The sequence below is a fragment of the Crassostrea angulata genome, chromosome 10 (assembly GCF_025612915.1).
Source record: "Crassostrea angulata isolate pt1a10 chromosome 10, ASM2561291v2, whole genome shotgun sequence".
Lineage (NCBI taxonomy): Eukaryota > Metazoa > Mollusca > Bivalvia > Ostreida > Ostreidae > Magallana > Magallana angulata.
The window spans coordinates 36,371,726-36,394,114 of record NC_069120.1 but is presented as its reverse complement, the minus strand read 5'-3'; the positions used below and the strand labels follow the sequence as shown (position 1 = coordinate 36,394,114).

Genomic DNA, 22,389 nt, shown 5'->3' with positions numbered 1-22,389 from the left:
TTGCTATTGGATGAATTTAATATTTCTGTGAATTATTTTTTTTCTCAACGTTGTGATAATTAACATTTCTGTGTAACAATTAATATACATTAATTATTAGGCTTTTTTGTTTTAATAGAGTATTATTCTTGGAGATATGATTGTATTAGAACGATGCCATCTAGTTGTGCAATATGGAAAAGTGATGATCATTCATGTAAGCCATAAATAAACGAGAGAAGAAATTTGATATTGAAATAAAAATACATACATGTGCATGTAGATAGAAAAAGTGATATTTTTTTTTTCAATTATCTTATGGTGAGTTTTCAAGGACAATATTTTTAAAAAAAATTATTCAACTTGACAATGCCTATTTTTTTCACCATTTTTAAAAATAGATTAGAAGTTTTGTTAATAATGATGAATGTATGCCTTTTCAAACACAAGAAGGTTTTTGGGGTGTTTTATTTTGTTGTAAAAAATGAACAACCCACAGAAATTTTATGCTTGTTATATATGATTTAAGATTTTCATAATACTTCTAGTCATTATATGTTTGTAGTGCACTTATCAAGAGAGAGAAGTTGTCATTCTGTTTTGTTCGTACAATCATTATATTGTAATGGTAATGCATCATGATTATTATTTTATGTGATGTTTTAACCCTGTGTTTTACAGTAAATTTATATGAAAAAAAAAACGAAGAAAGATTGTTATGGCGTTTTGATATTTCCTGTAAAGAAATAACCTATGTTTCCATATGTAGACAAAAAATCTTGAAGAAAAAATTTAATAAGTAGATGTTGTTGAATACAAGATTCTTTTAATGCATGCAAGTCTCATGCGCGGATCTAGAAGGGGGCCGGGGAAGAAAATTCAGAGACCCCCCCCCCCCCCCCAATCACCCCCGCCTCTGCGGAAATCACGATACTCCTTTGCAGCACCCCACCCCTCCACCCCCTTCTTGCGGAAAAACATAGGATCCGCATTTGGGTATTTTCTGGTATTTATAACCCAAGTCGCATGACGCTTTATGGCGCACACGTGATCTCATTAAACGTAATCACCCCATATATAACGCGCTGTCTAGACGATTTGATGAATGACGTCCAGGGATTTTCTTATGTCGACGTTTAGTGTTTTAAGGTCGTTTTCTCTGACATGACCAGGTTACACGTGATAAGCTTTTTCGTGTCTGGAAATAGATTAATCGCAATATCTCGGGCCTTTCCGGTAGAGCTCGGTTGCCCGAATAGCTGCGATTGTGTAATAGATTATCACTTTCTATATTATAAGTAAGGCAAGATTTTTAACACGATTGCTATATAACAGATTCTTATGTGTACGCACACATGTTTTTCGAAACAAATCGGAGGATATAATTGACAATATACATTTATAAATAGATATTATAAGGTTAGATTGTTGCTATTTTTTAACATTAATGTATTATACATAGAAGAGGGACAGAGAAAGAATGGAAAAAAATAGCAATCTAAGATTTGCATACATATTATTGCATTAGTAATGAAATTTTTTTCTTTTGTATAAAAAAAAAAGTATCTGATTATTTACTAATAATTTGACCTGTATTTTTTCAATTGTGATATTTGGAATATCGGTTAGTCGTAATAAATCTTCTAATTCTCAGCACTCCTATCAAAAAATCCTAACAAGCTAAATTAAATGTGGATCCATGCAACTGAAGTGAGACGTGCGCTCAAGGAATTAACATTCAGAAAATAAAATGAAAAATTGGAAACTAGATTATCAATATCTGAAAACGCCATGTTTATCTTGATTGCGAGTAATTTACACGGTTGTCGATGTACTTAATAGATATGTAAAAGAAATTTGTCATATATATAGTTACGTATTTGTGTCTCTAATTCTGACAAAACAGCATTTCCAGCATTCTGTGGTGAAGATAAGACACCTTTCCGTTGATATGGGCAATGTAGGGGAAAGGTATATTGTATATTACATGCATGCTGTACCACCAGCGATGCTCGTATCATTTAGACTCGTGAATTATGAATATTTGTATTTCATAAAAAAAATTTGGGTAGGGACATTTTTAAAAAAAAAAATTATTGAAGAATTCCGTGCCATACCTTGTCTTTATCAAAATGTTTTTCTAGTTTAAAATGATTTAGATCATTAAAATTTTAAGCAACGAACAGAATTGCATAACTGGATATCAAATCGACAAATTCCGTCGTTGGGAGAGAAATTCCATATTTAGACCAACACTAAGGCAAAACGCGCATGCGTGCTATGTACAAATGCCATACTTTAACCAAGAAAACTTGTAATTACACCAAAAACTACATCAGAATCATATTTCAAGTTTGAAAAGTTTAAACTTTCAGCAAATTGAAGATTGCATCATCGGAAATGAAATTCAGGTAAATTTTCCTGTTGTGCAAGAACTCCCAGCAAGTCCAAATGCACATCAATGCACCTTTGTCCTACTTTTACCAAGAAAACCTGCAATTTTAACGAGAAAAATGGGTTATCAGCCTGCACTTAACCAAACATCTTCATTAGCAAATGCAAAATATATATAGAACATTGCAGTGGACAAAATCTGGAACATACATGTACATTGATAAATTTAAAATTTATCGTGACTCGCACTTTGTACTCTTGTCTATGGCGCATAATTCACTTTTTTAAAGGATATTTGAAATAAAATCAAAAGGACTTCAGAATTCAATATTCGCTGTAAGATCGACTGAACAAGGTGAGTGAACGACGAAATTTTCTTCCTACGTACGTGGTTTATTAATTGACTGTCACAAGAAAGGATGATTTTTTTTATATTCTCTCCCTTTTTGCCAGTTTTCAAAAAAGTGTTTTGCATTTATTATTAAGTCTTGGGTTTTGCTTTTAAATTAATGGTTTTTCGTAAAAATTACATTCGAATTATTTCGCATTATTTTATAAATTGGCATCATTTTATCCACAAACGTCTATAACCATATATCAATTAATTATTATTAAATTAGTTAAAAGCCAGCAGCAACGAAATTTAGAAAAAGTCATCAGTTTCCATAGAACACAATGACATGTACTTTTAGAAAGAGCAGGAAAAAGTCATTATTGAGCTAAAAAAAAAACCAAGGGGGTGGACGGAAAGGGGGGGGGGAGTCGTAATAATGTGCTGCTTTAACTTATTCAGCTACACTATTCTCCTGTACTCAGCAAATCGCGAATAAGCAAAAGAAGTTTACTTTTCAATTCAGTGACCGTTAACGGTTTATTTCCCCTTAAAACTAAATTAAACAAAGACTTTAATTGAATCAAATTGTATCATATACAATGTATTTAGTCAAATTTAGAAATGAACAAAGTTTATAAATACTCTATACATGTATACAGGTGAGTGTGCCTCACGTGTATTATGTGCCGCCGAAGTTCACGTGTTACATAAAAACTTTCAATTTATCAATTCAAACTGAACTTTAACAGTTTATTTTAATGTGACAACCGTACCAAGTCTCCTTATTTGGATAATATTCTTTTTAAAGTAGTTTGATAACCTTTTCCATGCAGGAAAACCAACGATACAAAACCAGTACTTTATCAATAATTAAAAGAAGTTACTTCTCTTTGATAATGCATTAATTTGATATTCATTAATGACGCACTTTAGAAAGCTCAACTAAAACAGAGTTTTAATTCGATATTGCTAGCTGATGGAAATATTGGCTCTTCTCAGTATTTTACGATCTGATTGACACTAAAGATATTTTTTTTTACTTGATTCACTTTCTATAAATTGACGTTTAAAGAGTGATGGAAATATAAAAAACAATAAAATGCTTTCTCTGGTGGTTCATAAACTCTATGATTGTATGGTGAGGATTGCAGATAAATAACTTGTTTCAAGATCGACCTGCGCTCGCGGTTAAATTTCTTTCTTTTTCAATGCTCTTACATGCACCTTCGCACCCAACTAAAAACGCAAGAAATTATTTAATTTTGAAAAACGACAAAGCAAAATTATCTCTCGATCACACGCGTACGTATATATATCTTAAATATTCCCAAAATTATGAATTGTGCAATTTAAAAGTTAACTGAAGTTTTCTTTATAACTTTCCTTTTTAAGTGTTTTATCTAGAACAAGACTGATTCATAAATAATAGATAAGAGCGATTTCGACTGTGGGCCCTCCAATCTAAATAGTCTTAACCTTTTCCTCTTAGAATTATCATCTTGAAATCCTTCTGTGACAAGATGGCATATCTATAATTTTATATATTAAGTTTTTATCAAATATCTCTTAAGAAAAGTGAGGGTTTTTTTTAAGTGTAAACTATCTTTTTAGATAGAACCAGAGCAAGTAGTTTAAACTTGGAAAATTTCATTTATAATTAATTGAAATTTATTACACAAACTGTACGACATATCTGACCATCTGGATGGATATGTGCTGGAGGTCAAAAACGTACGTAATGGAATTTAACCACTTTGATCTATGACAATTTTAATTGCGATTTGCCTGCTTATGTATCAATGGCGTCGGAAGCATATTGAAAAGGGGGGGGGGGGGGGGGCGCTAGACTTATCATCAGAGATCTTGACACGAAATTTTTCCCCCAAAATCATGAAATTTCTAATCCATGGAGGGGGGGGGGGTAGTATACATATGACTCCAATTTTCAAATATTTCAATCTTTTTTTAGGGTATATTTAGAAACACTTTTGTTTGCTGCCAGAAAAAGTGGGGGGGGGGGGGGGGCTGAACCCTCCCTGGTGCTATGTTCCTAATGGTTAGGTCTGACTTTGCAAAAAAAAGTGGCCGGGGGGGGGGGGGGGGGGGGGGGGGGGCTCAGCCCCCCCCCCCCCCCCCCCCCGGTTCCGATGCCAATGTGTATAGTGGACCAAATCTTCAACTGTCAAAATGAACTACGTTTATTATTTATAATGCATTCTCTTGATTTCATTTCTTCTAATGATGTTGAAAACTTAAAATTATGTCTTATTCTAATTTTAAAGTATATACCCCCCCCCCCCCCCCCCCCGAGATCGATCCTTATAAGTTGTTATAGTGTTATAGCAACATTGAACAGTTGTTCTAACTGTTCCATCTCTAATTCTTACTGATTATTCTAAATCTTATTTAGATCACTGGCTCTCTACGAAAATATGCAGAATAGTTCATGTCCTTTATTTTAAAAGTAGAATTGAAAATTGAAGCCAAAATAATGTGTATGTTTTAAATACGTGTTAATAAATTTAATAAAGGGAAAAAAAAGAACAGGCATTCCGGCTGTTTTTATTAACATTACATTAAAAGTTTAAAATTAAAGATTTCTAAACTTAACCATATGAACATTTTTTTTGAAAACACACATGATTTAGAAATATTCAAAAAGAAATGTACATTGTAAATATGAACAGAAAAATGCTGTTTTGAAGTTCTTCATATATATGACCACAGCGATTGTAAAAAAAAAAAAACGTCGACACGAATTACATGTAGGAGTTTATGTACGTTTTTTTTCTTCTACAGTGATCGTATTTGCTTCATACGCACATGGCATAATAGAAAAAAAATTACAATTGCAATCCTGGCATAAAATGTTCAGTATTTTTTGCAATGGTCGCAAACGTTGTACCTGTAATGACACAAACAAGAAAGCATGGTATTGTTAAAAGTAATCCTCGTGTCCATCGGTTGGATAAAGAGGGTCTTTGAGCTGTTCTGTGGCCCGTCTCTTTTGAGCCACCGTAACACATAATTCGATTCATTTTGTCTGATGAAGGGATAAGTTTCTAATTTTCAATTTCACTACATCAAAACATATATAATTATCTTCAATGTGCGAAAAGAGCAGGCATCGGCTTTAATGACGTAACAACATCTTTTATATTGAGACCACACGAATAGAAAAGCCGGGCCAAACAAACTTTCATTAAAAGTACAGACTAAAAAACCTTCTCGTCAACTTAGACATGTTCATGTTAAAAATATAGATATGTATTTGATATGCTCTCGTGAAATCGAGTACAAAAAATCCGCATCGTGAAAATACATGTCAAATTGTTGATAAGTGAAACACATGAGCAAATCAAATGGATTTCAAGTGTATGCTTTTGACATGAAATCTGAAGTGAGGGACAATTAGCGGTATTAAGTCAATAAAAAACAGATCTGTCGAATCTTGGTGGTTTTTTATCACTCATCTTCAATTGCCTAACGCGACAAATTTTCTCGACATGAAAGAACAATTGTTCATTTGTCTGCAGGTGTCATGTTGTAATTTTTGAATTTACTGGGTGGGTGCAAATAGTTAAATACAAAATTTACAAGTTGTCATGTTGTAAATTTTGTATTTACACCCACCCAGTAAATTCAAAATTTACAACTTGACACAGGCGTATGAGCTGTTTTTAGAATAACGAAAGTTGGGAATCCACACGACACTAGCCCAATTCCCAAGGCCTTCCGATTGTATATATTGCATGTATATAATCGTACAATCGGTTAATATGCGATACACGAAGTGACGATAATCGCAACTTTTCGGTCCTTTTCAACAAGTGGGAAAACAACGGAGCTCACAAACTGTTGGAAATTAAATGCTCGAGGAGGTGCGATTGGATGTACAGATTCTACATGTATATATAAAGTTCCCTCAGTGCCTCTAAAGATCACTTTAACAAGTTAAACAAGAATCCCTTAGCCAACGCTTGTGAATTAAAAAGATTAGCGAAATTTTTTCGGATAGGAAGTTTAACAACAATCAATCTGATAGAAATTCGAAGTTATGTAAACTATGGCCAATGTTTGGTTCATTCTCTTTGAATTGAAGTAAGGAATTAAACCCCAGTTTTATACACAACAACAAAAATAAATGCAAATGGAACTTGGTTAAATGCAGGAGTCAACGAGAGGTTTCGTAATGATTGATCAATGTAGTGATTATGTTATCTTTACCAAATTCTGAAAAATATTTGAACCGTCGGTTTTGCAACTTTGACAAATCGGTTTGATATGACGCCGAATTCCAGCCTGCATATAAAGCATGATATTTTCTTACTTAATCATCTATATCTTGAATTATGACCCCGGCACCGCCTTTTAGTAAAATCGAATTCATTTATTTTTCCATTTGTTAGTATTGCTATGGAATATTGTCTTTATAGCCTTTTTCCTTGACAATCTCGTCTTCTGAAATAGTTATGCAACGTTACTTGTTCTTTATAGGCAGATGTACGCCATCTCAGACTTACACGAAAACAAAAGCCCACCTGCACTTTCAATTTGTTGTATTCAAGAGCTGTGAATCCTGCTTTGTAATAAATGAACAGCCTTGAGTCTCAAACGTTTATTCTAAGATTTGCATCTTTTATTACGTAAACATTTTTACTGTTTGTGATGTAAATAGAAAGTGATATTGTAACGGAGCAGAATTTGCAACAGTTACGGGTACATATCAATTAGAGGTTCGTCATAAAGAAGTGCATTATAATTCAAAAGAAATTTTCATTGAGGTTTTAACGAGTTTAACATTGTAAGACATAACAAATTTGAATTCGCACTTCGTTTATCATCGTTTTTGTCAAAAATGAGCTTGCTCGGCATTTGCGCAATTGGAGTCATTAAAATATATGAGATATTCTTATCATGTGCGAAAGTGACTGATTTCTATGATAAAGTTTTTTTTAAACGTAGGGCCTTTTTATTTGTAAATTGAAAAATGTTTGAAATAGTATGCATGTTTGTCGTCCTAAGCAATTTTTCTTGTGTGTGTGGAAGAGAGAGAGAGAGAGAGAGAGAGAGAGAGAGAGAGAGAGAGAGAGAGAGAGAGAGAGAGAGAGAGAGAGAGAGAGAGAGAATATTATGAATTAATACAGTTGATGCGCTAATCTAGCACTCTTTTTCTACGGAGGGGGTGGGTTGTGGAAGGGGTAGAAAGGATGACACCCTCTCCGTTTAAAAAGTCAGGGATCAGCGCATGTCATTTGTATGTTTTAAGTAAGAAGTAAATGATTCTACACAGCGAAAATCCTAATTCGTTTGGGATACATGTATTCTCTTTCATACATATCCAACGAATTAGTGAGGTCCCTTTTCCCCAGAAATTGATTGTGCTAACACCCCATGTGATGTGATATGGAACTCAACTAGATCTACATGTACTAGTATCCGGATTAATAGTAACCGCAGTAGCCAACCAGCACTAGCTTCTTTCAATATCCGATCCTGGTAACAATATAACTGTTACACTACCTGAAATTTCGGGCTGTTATAGCTTATACATGTAAATACGGTTCTGTACATGCCAAAAAATATAGAAATGATAAAATTTTTAAACAAGAGGCCCATGGGCCACATCGCTCACCTGATGAACAATAGGTATGATAAAATCAGCTTAATGGAGTCATAATACAAACTATCTGGACAATGTACAATAATAATGTAGATCCTGTAAAAATAAAATCCATTTTCCCCCTGGATATTCTTATGTTTATAATCATTAGTCCCTTTTCTAACAGGATGAATTTATAGTCATATCATATGTTGAGTATTGCAGTTCTCAAAAAGATCCTTAACAATAGTTTAAATATGGGATATTAACCTACATCAAACTCTGAACCTTCTTGTGAGGCCGAGGAATTGTCCTGGGGCTAAAGTCTTAAGAATTATAAAGAATCATCTGGTTGATTATTTTCTGAGAAGAAGATTTTTTAAGATTTACTTTATATATTCATTTGTTAAACTTTGACCCCCCATTGTGGCCCCACCCTACCCCTGGGGATCATGATTTTCACAACTTTGAATCTACACTACCTGAGGATGCTTTCACACAAGTTTCAGCTTTGCTGGCTGATTAGTTTCAGAGAAGAAGATTTTTAAAGATTTACTCTATATATTCCTATGTTAAACTTTGACCCCCCCCCCCCCCATTGTGGCCCCACCCTAACCCAGGGGGTCATGATTTTCACAACTTTGTATCTAAACTACCTGAGGATGCTTCAACACAAGTTTCAGCTTTGCTGGCTGATTAGTTTCTGAGGAAAAGTTTTTTAAAGATTTACTCTATATATCCTATGTAAAACTTCGATCCCCCCTTGCGGCCCCACCCTACCACCGGGGGTCATGATTTTCACAACTTTGTATCTAAACTACCTGAGAATGCTTCAACACAAGTTTCAGCTTTGCTGGCTGATTAGTTTCTGAGAAGAAGATTTTTAAAGATTTACTCTATATATTCCTATGTAAAACTTCAATCCCCCATTGCGGCCCCACCCTACCTGCGGGGGTCATGATTTTCATAATTTTGTATCTGCACTACCTGAGGATTTTTTCACACAAGTGTCCGCTTTCCTGGTCTTATGGTTCATGAGAAAAAGATTTTTAAAGATTTACTCTGTATATTCCTATCTAAAATTTTGACCCCAATTGTGGCCCCACCCTACCCGCGGGGGTCATGATTTTCACAACTTTGTATCTATGCTACCTGAAAATGCTTTCATAGAAGTTTCAGCTTTGCTGGCTGATTAGTTTCTGAGAAGAAGATTTTTAAAGATTTACTCTATATTTTCATATGTTAAACTTCGACCCCCCATTGTGGCCCCAACCTACCCCCAGAGGTTATGATTTTCACAAATTTGTATTTACACTACCTGAGGATGCTTCCACACAAGTTTCAGCTTTGCTGGCTGATTAGTTTCTGAGAAGAAGATTTTTTTAAGATTTACTCTATATATTCCTATGTTAAACTTCGACCCCCCATTGTGGCCTCACCCTACCCCTGGGGGGTCATAATTTTCACCATTTTGTATCTACACTACCGGACAGACGGACGGACAGACGGACGACGGACAAAATGTGTTCAGAATAGTTCACTTGAGCTTTCAGCTCAGGTGAGCTAAAAAACTAAAACAAGAGGCTCATGGGGCCACGTCGCTCACCCGAACAACAATAGCAATAACCGATTGGAAAAGCTCAAGGCTGTTTTTAGTTCATCAAATGCAAAATAAGTAGGCATTTAGTAAGTTAGATTATATTGTAAATAAAGATTTTTAAATTATTCTCTATATATCATTAATTTTAAGCATTGCAGTCCTTTTTATTTTGAGTCTAGGGAATAAGATTTAAAAAGTTTATTTATTTATTCCAATGAAAAAAATTCACCCCAATTGTGGCCCCACTCTACCCCCATAGATCACGATTTAAACAAACTTGAATTTACACTACCTGAGGATGCTTCAAACACAAGTTTAGCTTTTCTGACCAAAAGTTTTGAGAATAAGATTTTTGAAAAACACCAACAAATTTTCAATAATCCTAAATTATTTCCCCTTCAAAAGGGACCTGGCCGTTGAAAGCTCTTCCCCAAAGGATGCTTTGTGCCAAGTTTGGTTGAGATTGGCCCAGTGGTTGTAGTGAAGTGTTTACAACAACGACGACGATTTTAATATAATATAAAACGGATAATTTTGTTTATAAAAAAATCCTTGTACTTTACGGTGCACTAAAACGGAGATGAATATATTTTTAAACTAATTTCATAGAAATATCACTTTACATACATGTACCACAAATTCTTAAAGACCCATGTAAATGAAGTGCTTTCATTCAATTTACCTATTATAAAGAACAAGAGTGGTCATTTTTACCTGTAATCAAACTATATGTGAAAGAAAAACCAAAACCCCCCGAAATTTATGTTAATTTAGGAAACAATTTAAAAACTTTAAAACAGTTCTGCAGCCTTGATATTAAGAGTTGGCCGTGAGAACGATCATTAGGCATTAAAATATTTGTGTTGTGGATTCGGATCTCTGTGTCACGGCCGAAAATCGAACACGCTATCGACTCTCTTAAGGTCATACGACACGTTCCTCAATTTTATATATCATTTTTTTAAAGTGTCACCTCAACATGAAAACGTGTCCAAGATTGTGTGCCATCCAGCTAACAGATTTTCTGACGGTCTTAAAAGTCAACTTCAATTTCTTACCATTAATCATAATCATCTGACAACTTAACACCTTTTCTATATAGCAAGTCGTTATACTTATCTGACAAGTCGACATGATTATCTATAACCATTGCATATCATTATTTGTTACAGGTCGTAATCAATAATATAACGTCATTATTTTTCTGACAAGACATTGGATAGCTATCATATGCATCTACATGTTAATCTTTTATTTATCAATTCGACCAGATGTAACATGAATCGTCAGATAATTATGTCGATTTGATAAATACATGTATCTATTCGTCAGAAAATGTGTCAACCTGTCAGATAATTTTGTCAGATAATTTTGTCAGCTTGTCAGATAGTTATGTCGATTTGATAAATACGTGTAACTATTCATCAGAAAGTGTGTCAACCTGTCAGATAATTTTGTCAGCTTGTCAGATAGTTATGTCGACTTGATATATACATGTAACTATTCGGCAGAAAGTGTGTCAGCCTGTCAGATAATTTTGTCAGCTTGTCAGATAGTTATGTCGATTTGATAAATACATGTAACTATTCACCAGAAAGTGTGTCAACCTGTCAGATAATTTTGTCAGATAATTTTGTCAGCTTGTCACATAGTTATGTCGACTTGATAGATACATGTAACTATTCGGCAGAAAGAGTGTCAACCTGGAGGATAATTTTGTCAGATAATTTTGTCAGCTTGTCAGATAATTATGTTGAGTTGGCGTGTCAGTAAAAAATGAGTCGTTTTTTGTCATATGATATTGTTTTCTCGTTTGACACTTTCGTCGACTTGGGAATGACAATAAAGTATGAGTATTTCTCTTTATATTTTAGTATTTTAACAATCATATTGTTTGATGTCTATTTTAGACTATCGTTAGATTTTCGAATTCGTTTAATTCCAGAGATGATTGCACTGCTTCAATTATACAAAAATTGAAACCTTATCTGATTGAGAGCGTGAATGTAACATTGAAATCTAATTTTAAATGGGACTTGAGGATGTTTTAATTTTGATGATTAATCATGACTGAATTTTAATATCCATTGCTACTGATTAAATTAGCATTTAGATTTGGGGCCAAAATTAAATACGGATTACTAGTAAATCTAATAGATTTTTGGAATTCTGTTTAAAAAAAAACCAGCCGTGAAATACAGAAGAAACAAGCTTAGTTACTACATGTACACGTTCATCCGATATCAAATTCCAGTCTGAAATAAAAAGACAAGCATTTTTTTAACATTGCTTGTATACAAGAATTTAAATCTGCAGCAAAAAAATCTCTCCAATGCAATAACGATAAAAGTACATAAGAGATATTATTGAACAATATGGGGGAAAACATTGCAACTATTGTTTGGTGTAGTGAATGCTGTTAAAAGCAACTATATCTCGATAAGATAAGAAGCTTGCGTCTGTGGTTTTTTTTTTAATGTTAAAGTTTAAACAGAAAATTATTTTATAGACCGTGGATATATTTTTTTTTTTCACAAAATTTTAAACAACAACCATTCGCTCTTTTTGGTTACATGCTTATGGGAGGATGGGGAAAATTGCAAAGCTATATAGAAGATAATTTTCGTACGTTGACCCTTTGAATGGCGGTGTTTTCTATTTGTGAGTATATTTTCAAATAACGATTGTTGTGGTTCGACTAATCTTGATGGAGCACAGACATAAAAACAGTTTTTATTATCAATTATTTAGGAATATAACTTGGTTTTCACACCATGGCAGAATTACCAAGGAGGGCTTCAATGAACAAGCCTGTTCTATCTTAGTCTCACGCCTTTAGTGTAAATTCGTGCGCTTATATCATTGAATGATAGAACTGTCATGAACCTGACGATGAAACACAACGCTTATTCATAAATTAATTTTTCTACATGCCTGTATCATTTTTGCCGAATGTTTTATGAATCATACATAGATCGTTGGATTTATAACGATTTCATATTATGAACCTACATGAGAGACTTTTATCTATTTTCAGCAGTTTCAGAGTTTTCTCTTTCAACTGAGCTCCGTTGGAAATTTAATGTGAAAGGAAATCCCAGTAAAAAAAACCTTGGTCAGATTTATTCTGCAAGACTTTAAGGAGGATGTGCAGATAGGCAGTTACATCCCATTGTGGGCGAAAGATTTGCCACTTTTCCGCCAATGCTTGTGTGTATTATATACGTGCCAAATTATGCGTTAAGGGATATAAGAAAATAGATATAGATTTTCTCATCCATTAGAACGCATAGGAAGTCGTATATTTCAAGAAAGGGGTGTAACCCTGAGCCACATGCTAACGTAAAAAATAAAATAAGGGAAAAACATCTTAACCTACAGACGTACTCTTTATCAAGTAGTTAACAAGTCGTGGTGTCTCCCCCAGTCTTAAAATTACGCCGGAGTTTTTTTTTGGGTTCCAATGATAAAAATGGTTGGAGAATTAACAGATCGTCTAGCGTCCGAAACAAACAGCGGTGCACGGAGAAATCTGGCGGGGATTGTTTCATTTCATTGAGAACACTCAAATGCCTGAAAACACGTACGATAGCATCTGAAACCGGTGTTCAATACATATCATTGAACCCCTTTATGACACTATATGACCGGGAGGAAAGAGATAGAGCTACCACAATCGCTGTTGTTCTTCTTGAGGGTCTGCGAGTCTTGTGTTCTGAGGATGAAGATTCTGGTTGCGTTCTATGGTCTCTTGCTGGCCTCCTATCTACGGACAATATTTGGTAGACCAACGCTGAACTCTACTTCGGAAATTGACATGATGGCCACTCTTCAAAGATCCAAGAGAGAGTTCCAGGAAAGCGACTACGATGATTATTACAACGATCTGGAATTAGAGATACTGGAAAGCAGAAAGGAACTTTTGGAGAAAACTTTTCTGCCCCCTGATCTTCCTCTGTCATCCAGTGTGAAGAATAACATTCAGCTGCTTAAAGAAACGACGAAAAATGCCCCCGAGTATATGATGGATCTTTATAAATCGTACTCGGAGAAAAAAGTGTCCCGGCCGTCTTCCGACATCGTCAGGAGTTTCATGAACATAAATATAGCAGGTGGGTTACAACTTCATTTTTTTGCAATCCCCATTTTTAAAATTAAAGAAAAAATATTAAAATTATTAAATTTTTTTTATTAATTTTTGGAGTTTAAAAATGTCATTTTCATAAAAGAAATAGTGTGGTTATCGAGTGAAAAAAGAAGGCAGAAATGTACTTGGGACGTATTCTTGAGACGTGTTCATATTATCTAAGCAAAGACAAATTTACGTTAAAGATTGTATCGCGAATATTTTTACGAGAAAAGTAGATCAAAAGTTAAGATATTTTGAAAAAGAACACTGAATACAACTTGCTGAAAATCATGTCTGGAGATAGTAAATGCATATATACCTTGTATATGATATGCGGTAATAGATTAAATTGCCTCATCAGAAAAGATAAACTACATCGATTCTTTTGTGTAACTTCTTAAACCAAGGATAACTTAGCTATTTTAAAATAATATTTGTTTAATGCAGTAATACCTATGTTAAAAGAGAAGACTTGCAAGAAGATTTTGACGTAATTTGCTAGCGTAGACCTGCTGCGTAAGCGAACAACGGGTACTCGCTAGGACAAAACACAGATCCCGTTGTTTTCAACCTGTCTTGCTTTCGTCAAATAGTGTCGATAGCTGTTATAAACAAGACCATTATTAAAACAGGTTTTATGAAGCTTTTTATCGAGATTCCATTCGAAAAGACCAATTTAAACAGCATGATACGGAAAGCATCAAAGGGACATCGATTTGATGGTCATAACGATAGAAGCGCTTGTAATAGTATTGTAGAGTGGCGATCTACAAAACATTTTTTGAACCCAGACCTTGAAGTTACATTTACTTAGCGGTGAACCGCTTTAATTTATCTCAGCAAGTTAGTTTTGATTCATTTGGTGATTTGGTTTCTTGTTGTTGTCGTGGTTGTAAAAATATTACCCTCAAATATTAATCATTATCTATACCACGTCTCATCCTGTTGTCAAATGCGGAAATTGTTCTGGCGTTTTTAAACCCTTGTTTACAGAACATTTTACGTTTTCTCGGACAATCAAAGACTAAGTGGCTTGGAACGAGCCGAGCTAAACACACAGGGTACATCGTTAAATCTGCGTTCACAGAGAAATGCAAGATTAACTATGAATTTCAGTGCAAAACATTCAACGCATATTAAAATGTACCCCCCCCCCCCAACACACACATTTTTAAATAGATATCGTTTCGTTAAGATTTTGATGAAATTATCATTAAGTTGAAGATTTATATTATTATATTGATAATCATTTGGTGCCAGTTTCATTAATCAAATATTGATTTCGTTCTCCATTGTTCAATGAATCAAATTTTAAAACATGATATAAAAATTCCATTTTTTAAAATTCTTCATTATATTGGTTAATTTATCAATATGTGCATGGCAAGACAATAGTTTTTTTTCTCTCTATACGAACAAAACGAGTAACCTATCGCTAAATTGGAGCAAGATTCACACAATACCGTAAAACACAAACAATTAGTCGTAACAAGAAAGTTCCCAAGTCTTCCACACTCTCTCTCCATTCAGAAAATCTCTGCGCCAGTAAGAGCTTACCAATATAACATTCGGTTATCTAGTGGAATACTTGATTCATGACAATTATGTAATGATCCAGGTCGCTCGTGTATCGTAAAACAAGTCTTGAAAATATATACTCCTTAGATAAGCTATTAAGTGCTTCCAAATGTTCTCAAGTATGTGCAGTGACTGCATTTGGCGTTTCTTTTTTAATTCGAAAATGAAGATGATGCGTCTACCGATAGTTTAATTGCAAAATTCATGGCACCATTACGTTGTGTTACACCACTTGCTGATCTGAAGTGGTTTTTGAGCTAACGGCTCTCTTTGCATGTTGAAATGTTGTTTAGCGGAAGGTGTTCCGACATACTGCAATGGAATATAATGCGCTTAATGTAATGATTACTTCCTTTAATTAGTGCCTTTATTCTGTCTTTAACAATTAGGTATCTATCGTTTATTTCATGGTAAGTGAAAAAAGATGGGAGGGGTGAAAATTGTCCTCTTAGTTTCGCCCCTTTACAACATCTGTTCCGTCTGAATCTTCTTGTTTTCACATGAGCATGTCTCGCCCAAATATTAGTATTTTTTTTCCTGCTATGTGAGAAACTTCTTTTGCAATATTTCAAGAATCTATTAGCCATGTACAACAAATCATTGTTGAGGTCTCCACTTTCAACACGCTATGCTCGTTTTAAGTTATTAAGATGAATGATGGTAATATGTTTTTCTGTCTTTAATATTTCGCAAGAATATCAGGGAGTTAAAGAGAAGAAATTTATAGTAAATTCAAAATCACGATAAACGCAAGAAGGAAAAAATTAAGGTTGCAAAACAAAGATATTGGTTCAAGATAAGAATTGCAAGTATTATAATATCGAATATTTCAGAATTGTTTTGATTTTGTGGTTTTTTGACAAATACTAAAATTCCACGAAAATGTACATCCCATCTGGACTCCTATAATTCCGAGAAAACCTAGTTGGGAATTTAGGTGCGTGGGGTAGGAAATCATGCATTCTCATTAATCATCGACACGTAATTTTTATGTGTAATGCCTTACTATGAAAACACCTTTTACCGCATGTTAACCACTCCATGGCTTGAACATGGTTTTAAGTAAAAACTTCCTTAATCAACTATCATACGTAAACAACAGTCTATGTCCAAATAAGATTATTAGTATAATCGGGTTATATTTAATCACGTGAACGCTATAGATTAGTAAATGAGCAATACATATACAAACTTCTCTTTTCTTCATTTCTGTAGGTGTGACAACTACACCGGCTTCCAGTACTGGTTCTACAACCAGACTTCATACGATGGTGTTTAACATCACAAGCATTTCCGTGGAAGAGCAAATTGACTTAGCAGAGTTACGACTCTTCACCCTGGTCGAAAGAGACAGAAATATGTACATAGGAGTTGACAGGAAAGTGTCAGTATATGAAGTCACAGACGACAACGTGGGTTATCACGTGATAGACACTCAACATGTCTATGGTAGAGACAGTGGATGGGAAACATTTGACGTCACTTCCGCTGTCAGACGATGGGTGACAAAACCAAGTTCATTGCAGATCCTAGAAATTAGAATTGAAAGTGTCTTTCACAGTGTAACTGATGGGGATTTAGATTTCTTAACAGAACCACAGCACAAAAACGAACCTCTACTAGTGGTATTTTCAACAGACAAGCAAAAATTACAATTGCACAAGACAGAGAGACACGAACTTATCACTCGTGAGGACAGTATATACGATATTCAATCGCCCTTAAGCGGGTCTAAAAATTCAAATAATAGTTTAAATGAAACAAACACTATAGGTCATAAAATTCACAGCCGAGTTAAAAGAAGGGGACGTAGAAGCGGAGGGTTGTGTAGGAGAAGGCCCATGACTGTCAACTTCGCAGACATCCAGTGGGATTCGTGGATTCTGGCCCCGTCATCGTATGAAGTAAGAGAAGGATGCATTTGCATGTAATTACATTACAGATAAAACGATGCGAAAAAAGATCCTTGAATTGCTGTCTTATAACCAACAGCATACCTTTCTTACACCTACACCGTTTCATTATCAACTGGCTCGAAAAGTTTTATAAAATCTTCAAAAAAAAAGAAAAGATTTTTGATAAGAGATTAGAGCTTTGCAATCGATCTTGAGGGAAAAAAACATTAAACGAAGTAAACTTACCTAGTTTACATGATTCAAAGTCAGAATGTGGTATTTATAAAAAAAAAAATAGCATCTATGAAATTAACAAAAATCAAATCAAATCAAATCAAAATTGATGGATTTTTATTTCCCTTTAATTCTCAAAGAAAGGAAAGTATCATCGCTTTATTTGCACAGATGATAATGTAGATCTGTATGACATATTTAATAGTTAGCTGGTTAAAGCCGCATGGATAAACAAGACTTATGTAGGATTTTATGCAGACTGGGAGAAAAATGTGGTAGTTTTCTCATTAGTCACTTCTAAGATGTAGATAACGCTGATCCATTCATAATTGTAAAAATGTGTTCCAGTGTCTTATGCATTTGGATTGCATTGTGTTCAATATATCTCCGTTTGACAAATATTTATAATGTTGGAAGCAAAAATTTGTTCATAGCTTCAGTATATTTTCATATGACTTAAATACTGTTTGACACTTCTTGTTCGATGTTCAACAATACTAGTATCATCAAACAATTGCCCTAGACGGCTTAATCTGCAAGTACGCGCATATGTCAAGTCAAATACTCATTGTTGCTGACTAAGCATTTAATTTTCGCTAAATGAAAAGATAGGCGTTTGATAAGTTATATATCTACTTGTATATAGATTTAAATACATTTTGTGGATAAAGCTAAATCTTTTAATGATTTTGCAAAACTAATACCGTTCATTATCTGTTAAATCAAAACACTCTTATCTTGGTATTCGAGTATTGTCTTCGATTTGAGCCGAAATCTTTAGCACAAAAAAGACTTCTAGGACGAAGTAATATCTGAATATTCTTCACCAACATACGTCAAATATTCTTAGAAACCGATTACATTCCGCAAATTTAATAGATTGCATTAACACTTTTGATAACCTTTTTGCGATATCATATCGTTTTAATTAATCGTATGAAACATATAACCATTACGGTAGGTAGATTATCCGATATGATTCTTCGAGGGGGGGGGGGGGGGGGAGGAACAACGAATGGTGGCCAATTTCCCCCCCCCCCCTCCTTTTTTTTTTTTTTAAAATCGTACGAAAAGTACATGTAGGACATTTAAGCCTCTCTACACAATGCACAAAACTGCGAGTTTTAAAAGAATTTTTTGTCTCTTTCTACTGATAAAATAATTTCTAAATGGGTATTTTGCCATTAATCTTGAAAAAAAAGAACTCGTATTCAAGTACAATGTTTTTTTGTCTGAAAGATTAAACCGGCAAAATGCCTTTTTATCGATGAACCGTGTCTTAAAATGCGGACAACGACTTCATTCCTGAAAAAGCAAATCTTTTCAAACTTTCCATTGTACTTCATGGAAATTGAATGTTTTCCTCAAGTTCTTTTTATTCTAACTTACATGTAGTTGGAAACTGCATATTTTTGCAAAAGAAAGATATGTTTCAATAACATGCATATCTTTATTTTATTTTTTAAAAGAAGCATCTCTTGTTCGAAATAAAAATGTGCGAATTGAGAGAAATTAAAAGTTTGAAATAGCATGGACTAAGTATCATTCGTCAGTTCATATTTCGCTAAAAACTTCAAAATTATGATATAATGGGCATTGATTCATGAATATGAGCATTAAAACCATTATTGCAAAACTTTACATTGATAGTGAAAACTTATCCTCAAAAAAACCCAATACAACCAAATACCAATTACAAATCGTTTCCAAAAATAGTAATTTGATAGGAAATTTCATATCGTTTTTTCTATGATTTTCCCGAAACTTGATAGAGTGTTCAAAAACCCAATACAACCAAATACCAACTACAAATCGTTTCCATAAATAGTAATTTGATAGGAAATTTCATCTCGTTATTTCTATAATTTTCCCAAAACTTAAGAGCAATCTGGAAGTTAGTTCGATCCTCACAAAGAAAGTCTGCAATCAAAGCATGATTATTGTAAAAAATAAAAAAAAATTATAGGAATGTTTACCGGATAACTTCTGAAGGTGGAAGACCATAATGTCAATTATAAATAGGAGATGACACCCAGTGATTAAAATGCAATTAAAGAAACAACATTTTTTATTGCGTCAGACTTATGACACCCAGCGCATCTTACAGATAACAATGTTCGCTACACCTGAATATCGGCACGTTCCACGGTGGAGAAAAAAAAATCTAATCCGGTTTGCATTGTATCATTACAAAATTGTATAATTATACAGAGCCAGTAAACGGCAAAACATCTCAATAATAACTCGACTGGAACTTATAATAAGACGTAAAGAACAAATCAACAAGGTGTAAATCGGTTTTATTGTCTGCCATTCGGTATCACTCTTAGAGTTGTAGCGTTCCTTTGAGAAACGTTTATCCCAATCTGAGCCTGGGAATTTTTGCTTACTACCAAAGCTATCCAAAGAAAAACTCTTAATCTTTTAAACCTGGGAGTGAAAATTGTTGCATATGACGCATACAGATATAAATATTATTAATTAAACTGTTTTACAGAATACCGTCACATTTGTTTCTTGTACAAGTATACGCATATCAAATTAAAATAAACATACTTTCAGAAAAAAAAACTATTAGTATCTTTAATATATCATATCAATTTTTTGAACTTTGCCTTAATACTTGTGATTTCTATTAGTTGAGTCTTACTATTTTACTATTCTTCTTTGCAGGCATACGAATGCGTAGGAAAATGCCATTTTCCTGTGAATGAGCGACTGTCCCCTTCCAAACACGCTATAATTCAGTCGAGATTGCACCTTACCATGCCAAAGGAATACCCGCGAGAGAGCTGTTGTGTTCCGACTAAACTGGACTCCATATCTATATTGTACTATGACGAGTATGGTGTACTGACGTACAAACCTAAATATGACGGCATGGTTGTGACAGAGTGTGGGTGTAGGTAACAGAGCTAGATTTGTGGACGTTGATTGGACCTTCCGCTTGCGTGGCTAGTCACTTTTCGCCACGGTTTTTTTCGGCAACGTGTTCAGTAGGCACTACCCTTCCGGAGAGAATGTGGAGAGAGAGAAAGAGAGAGAAAGGGGTTTTGAGGGGCGAGTACAAGGATGTTTCGTTATCGAAGATCGTTTGCACAACAAACGGGCCAAAAAAAAAAATATCACCAAGTACCAGTGCGTTTCCAAATTTATCGACTCGGCTACAAAAATGACTTGATAAGTAAGAATGTCAAAGTCTAAAAATAGAGCAGAAGTCGATCAAACTTTGTTTAATGCATTTGCAATTATCTCTCTTAATCAGAAACATGTTAACAGTCATGCATCTGCATTCGCCGAAAAGTTCGGATCTCAGATGGGCGTCGGAGCTGTTGAGAATTAATTGTCTGTGGAGCTAGCCCATGCTACCTGCCCTGCCCTGACCCCCGATTTGATGTTTTTATCAAACAGTGCACAACTCCCTTTGAAACGGTTGCATGTTCAAAGAACAGTAAAAATATCAAAAAAAGCAACGTCACTTCTGGAAAAACCACGCCCATTGAAAAAGCATTCTTGGATCTTTTGAATGAACAGCGGCTTTGCATACAGAAGAATTTTATCAGACATAATCGCTTATGTCAAGACCACCTACATCATTTTTTTCAAAAAAGAAGAAGCACAAGAATGTTTTCTTTCAAAGACACGTATCTTCTATGAAATGAATGTTTCCGTTGTTATGTTTATCATATATTTATATTGACATTTGTTCAATAAAGTTCTTTATGTTTTTCATATATGTTGTTTCAGGCGAATCTTTTTTTGTGTGTGTGTCATAAACAAGAGCCTTATTTAAAAGATTGGTATGATTAGGATTTCGACACAATCTCTTCGTCGAGAACAAGAGGAAAATAATTTTACAATAAAGAGGAACTATATTTGAGTCCAATATTGGTACAAATACATTAAAACGAGAGTTTTACCACAGCAGAATGATTTTGATCTTTAGAAAGACCTTAACAGTTTTAGAAATCTTCAGAAAAAGAAGACTTGAAATAGACTACAAGGTGACTCTTACATATCTGATAAATCAAAATAGGCGTTTACAATAAACCAAGTATTGTTTAACCACAGGTATTTGCGATAAACTTCCTATTGTAAAGGGCAGAGTGAGATTTCTTCAGGTGTGTTGGAAATTTCAAGAATTCCTAGTAATTTCATATGAAATCAAAATTTAGAAACCTTATCTTTCACTTGTTGGGTTTATTGCGTGGTAATCGAAAATCCGTTTTTGCGGATATTGATAACGAATTGGGCAAATCTCTAAAATCGTGTATGTATATTTATACATTTTAAGTCAAAAACAGGTGGAGATGAAAACTCTCGCTGTATACTCAATTGATGAATGAAATAGTTGGCATACCTTGACAAGGGCGAGCACCACCTATCATATTTTTCTGGAATATCACTCACTTTTGCGATAAAATAGCATGTAGAGCAATCATAAATAGTTCAGTTTTAATGATAGCAATGTAAAAAATTCATATATCTTTTCACATTTAATAAAAGTAAATCAGATCTCTTTGAAATTGACAGTAAAAGAGGGAAAATGCAATTTGGTTGAGTAAAGCTGTTGGATTTAAAATTCGAAAGTCAAACTTCTCAAGATAAAATTCAAACTGTTTCCGCTAAATTTGTATCGTAACG

The 22,389-nt window shown here is 34.2% G+C and overlaps 1 protein-coding gene across 2 annotated transcripts; it reads left to right on the top strand.

The window, feature by feature from the left end:
- The first annotated feature begins 2,642 nt into the window (after positions 1-2,642).
- On the top strand, positions 2,643-21,479 carry LOC128166653 (bone morphogenetic protein 10-like). 2 transcript variants are annotated; one of them, XM_052831945.1, is made up of 4 exons: positions 2,643-2,728; positions 12,947-14,021; positions 16,832-17,520; positions 20,419-21,479. In XM_052831945.1, the coding sequence occupies exons 2-4, from the start codon at positions 13,553-13,555 to the stop codon at positions 20,653-20,655; spliced, it is 1,395 nt and encodes a 464-aa protein (XP_052687905.1). In that variant the 5' UTR covers positions 2,643-2,728; positions 12,947-13,552; the 3' UTR covers positions 20,656-21,479. The 2 variants fall into 2 exon arrangements, with proteins under 2 accessions (XP_052687905.1, XP_052687906.1); XM_052831946.1 differs by lacking the exon at positions 2,643-2,728 and having other exon boundaries at positions 12,859-14,021.
- The last annotated feature ends 910 nt before the right edge of the window (positions 21,480-22,389 follow it).

What these genes read in the sequence shown, in the direction of transcription:
- LOC128166653 (XM_052831945.1), top strand. Translation starts at nt 13,553, where the DNA reads ATGACCGGGAGGAAAGAGATAGAGCTACCACAATCGCTGTTGTTCTTC. An exon ending in CATGAACATAAATATAGCAG is followed by an intron (nt 14,022 to 16,831) that starts GTGGGTTACAAC and finishes TCATTTCTGTAG; the next exon opens with GTGTGACAACTACACCGGCT. An exon ending in TGGCCCCGTCATCGTATGAA is followed by an intron (nt 17,521 to 20,418) that starts GTAAGAGAAGGA and finishes TCTTCTTTGCAG; the next exon opens with GCATACGAATGCGTAGGAAA.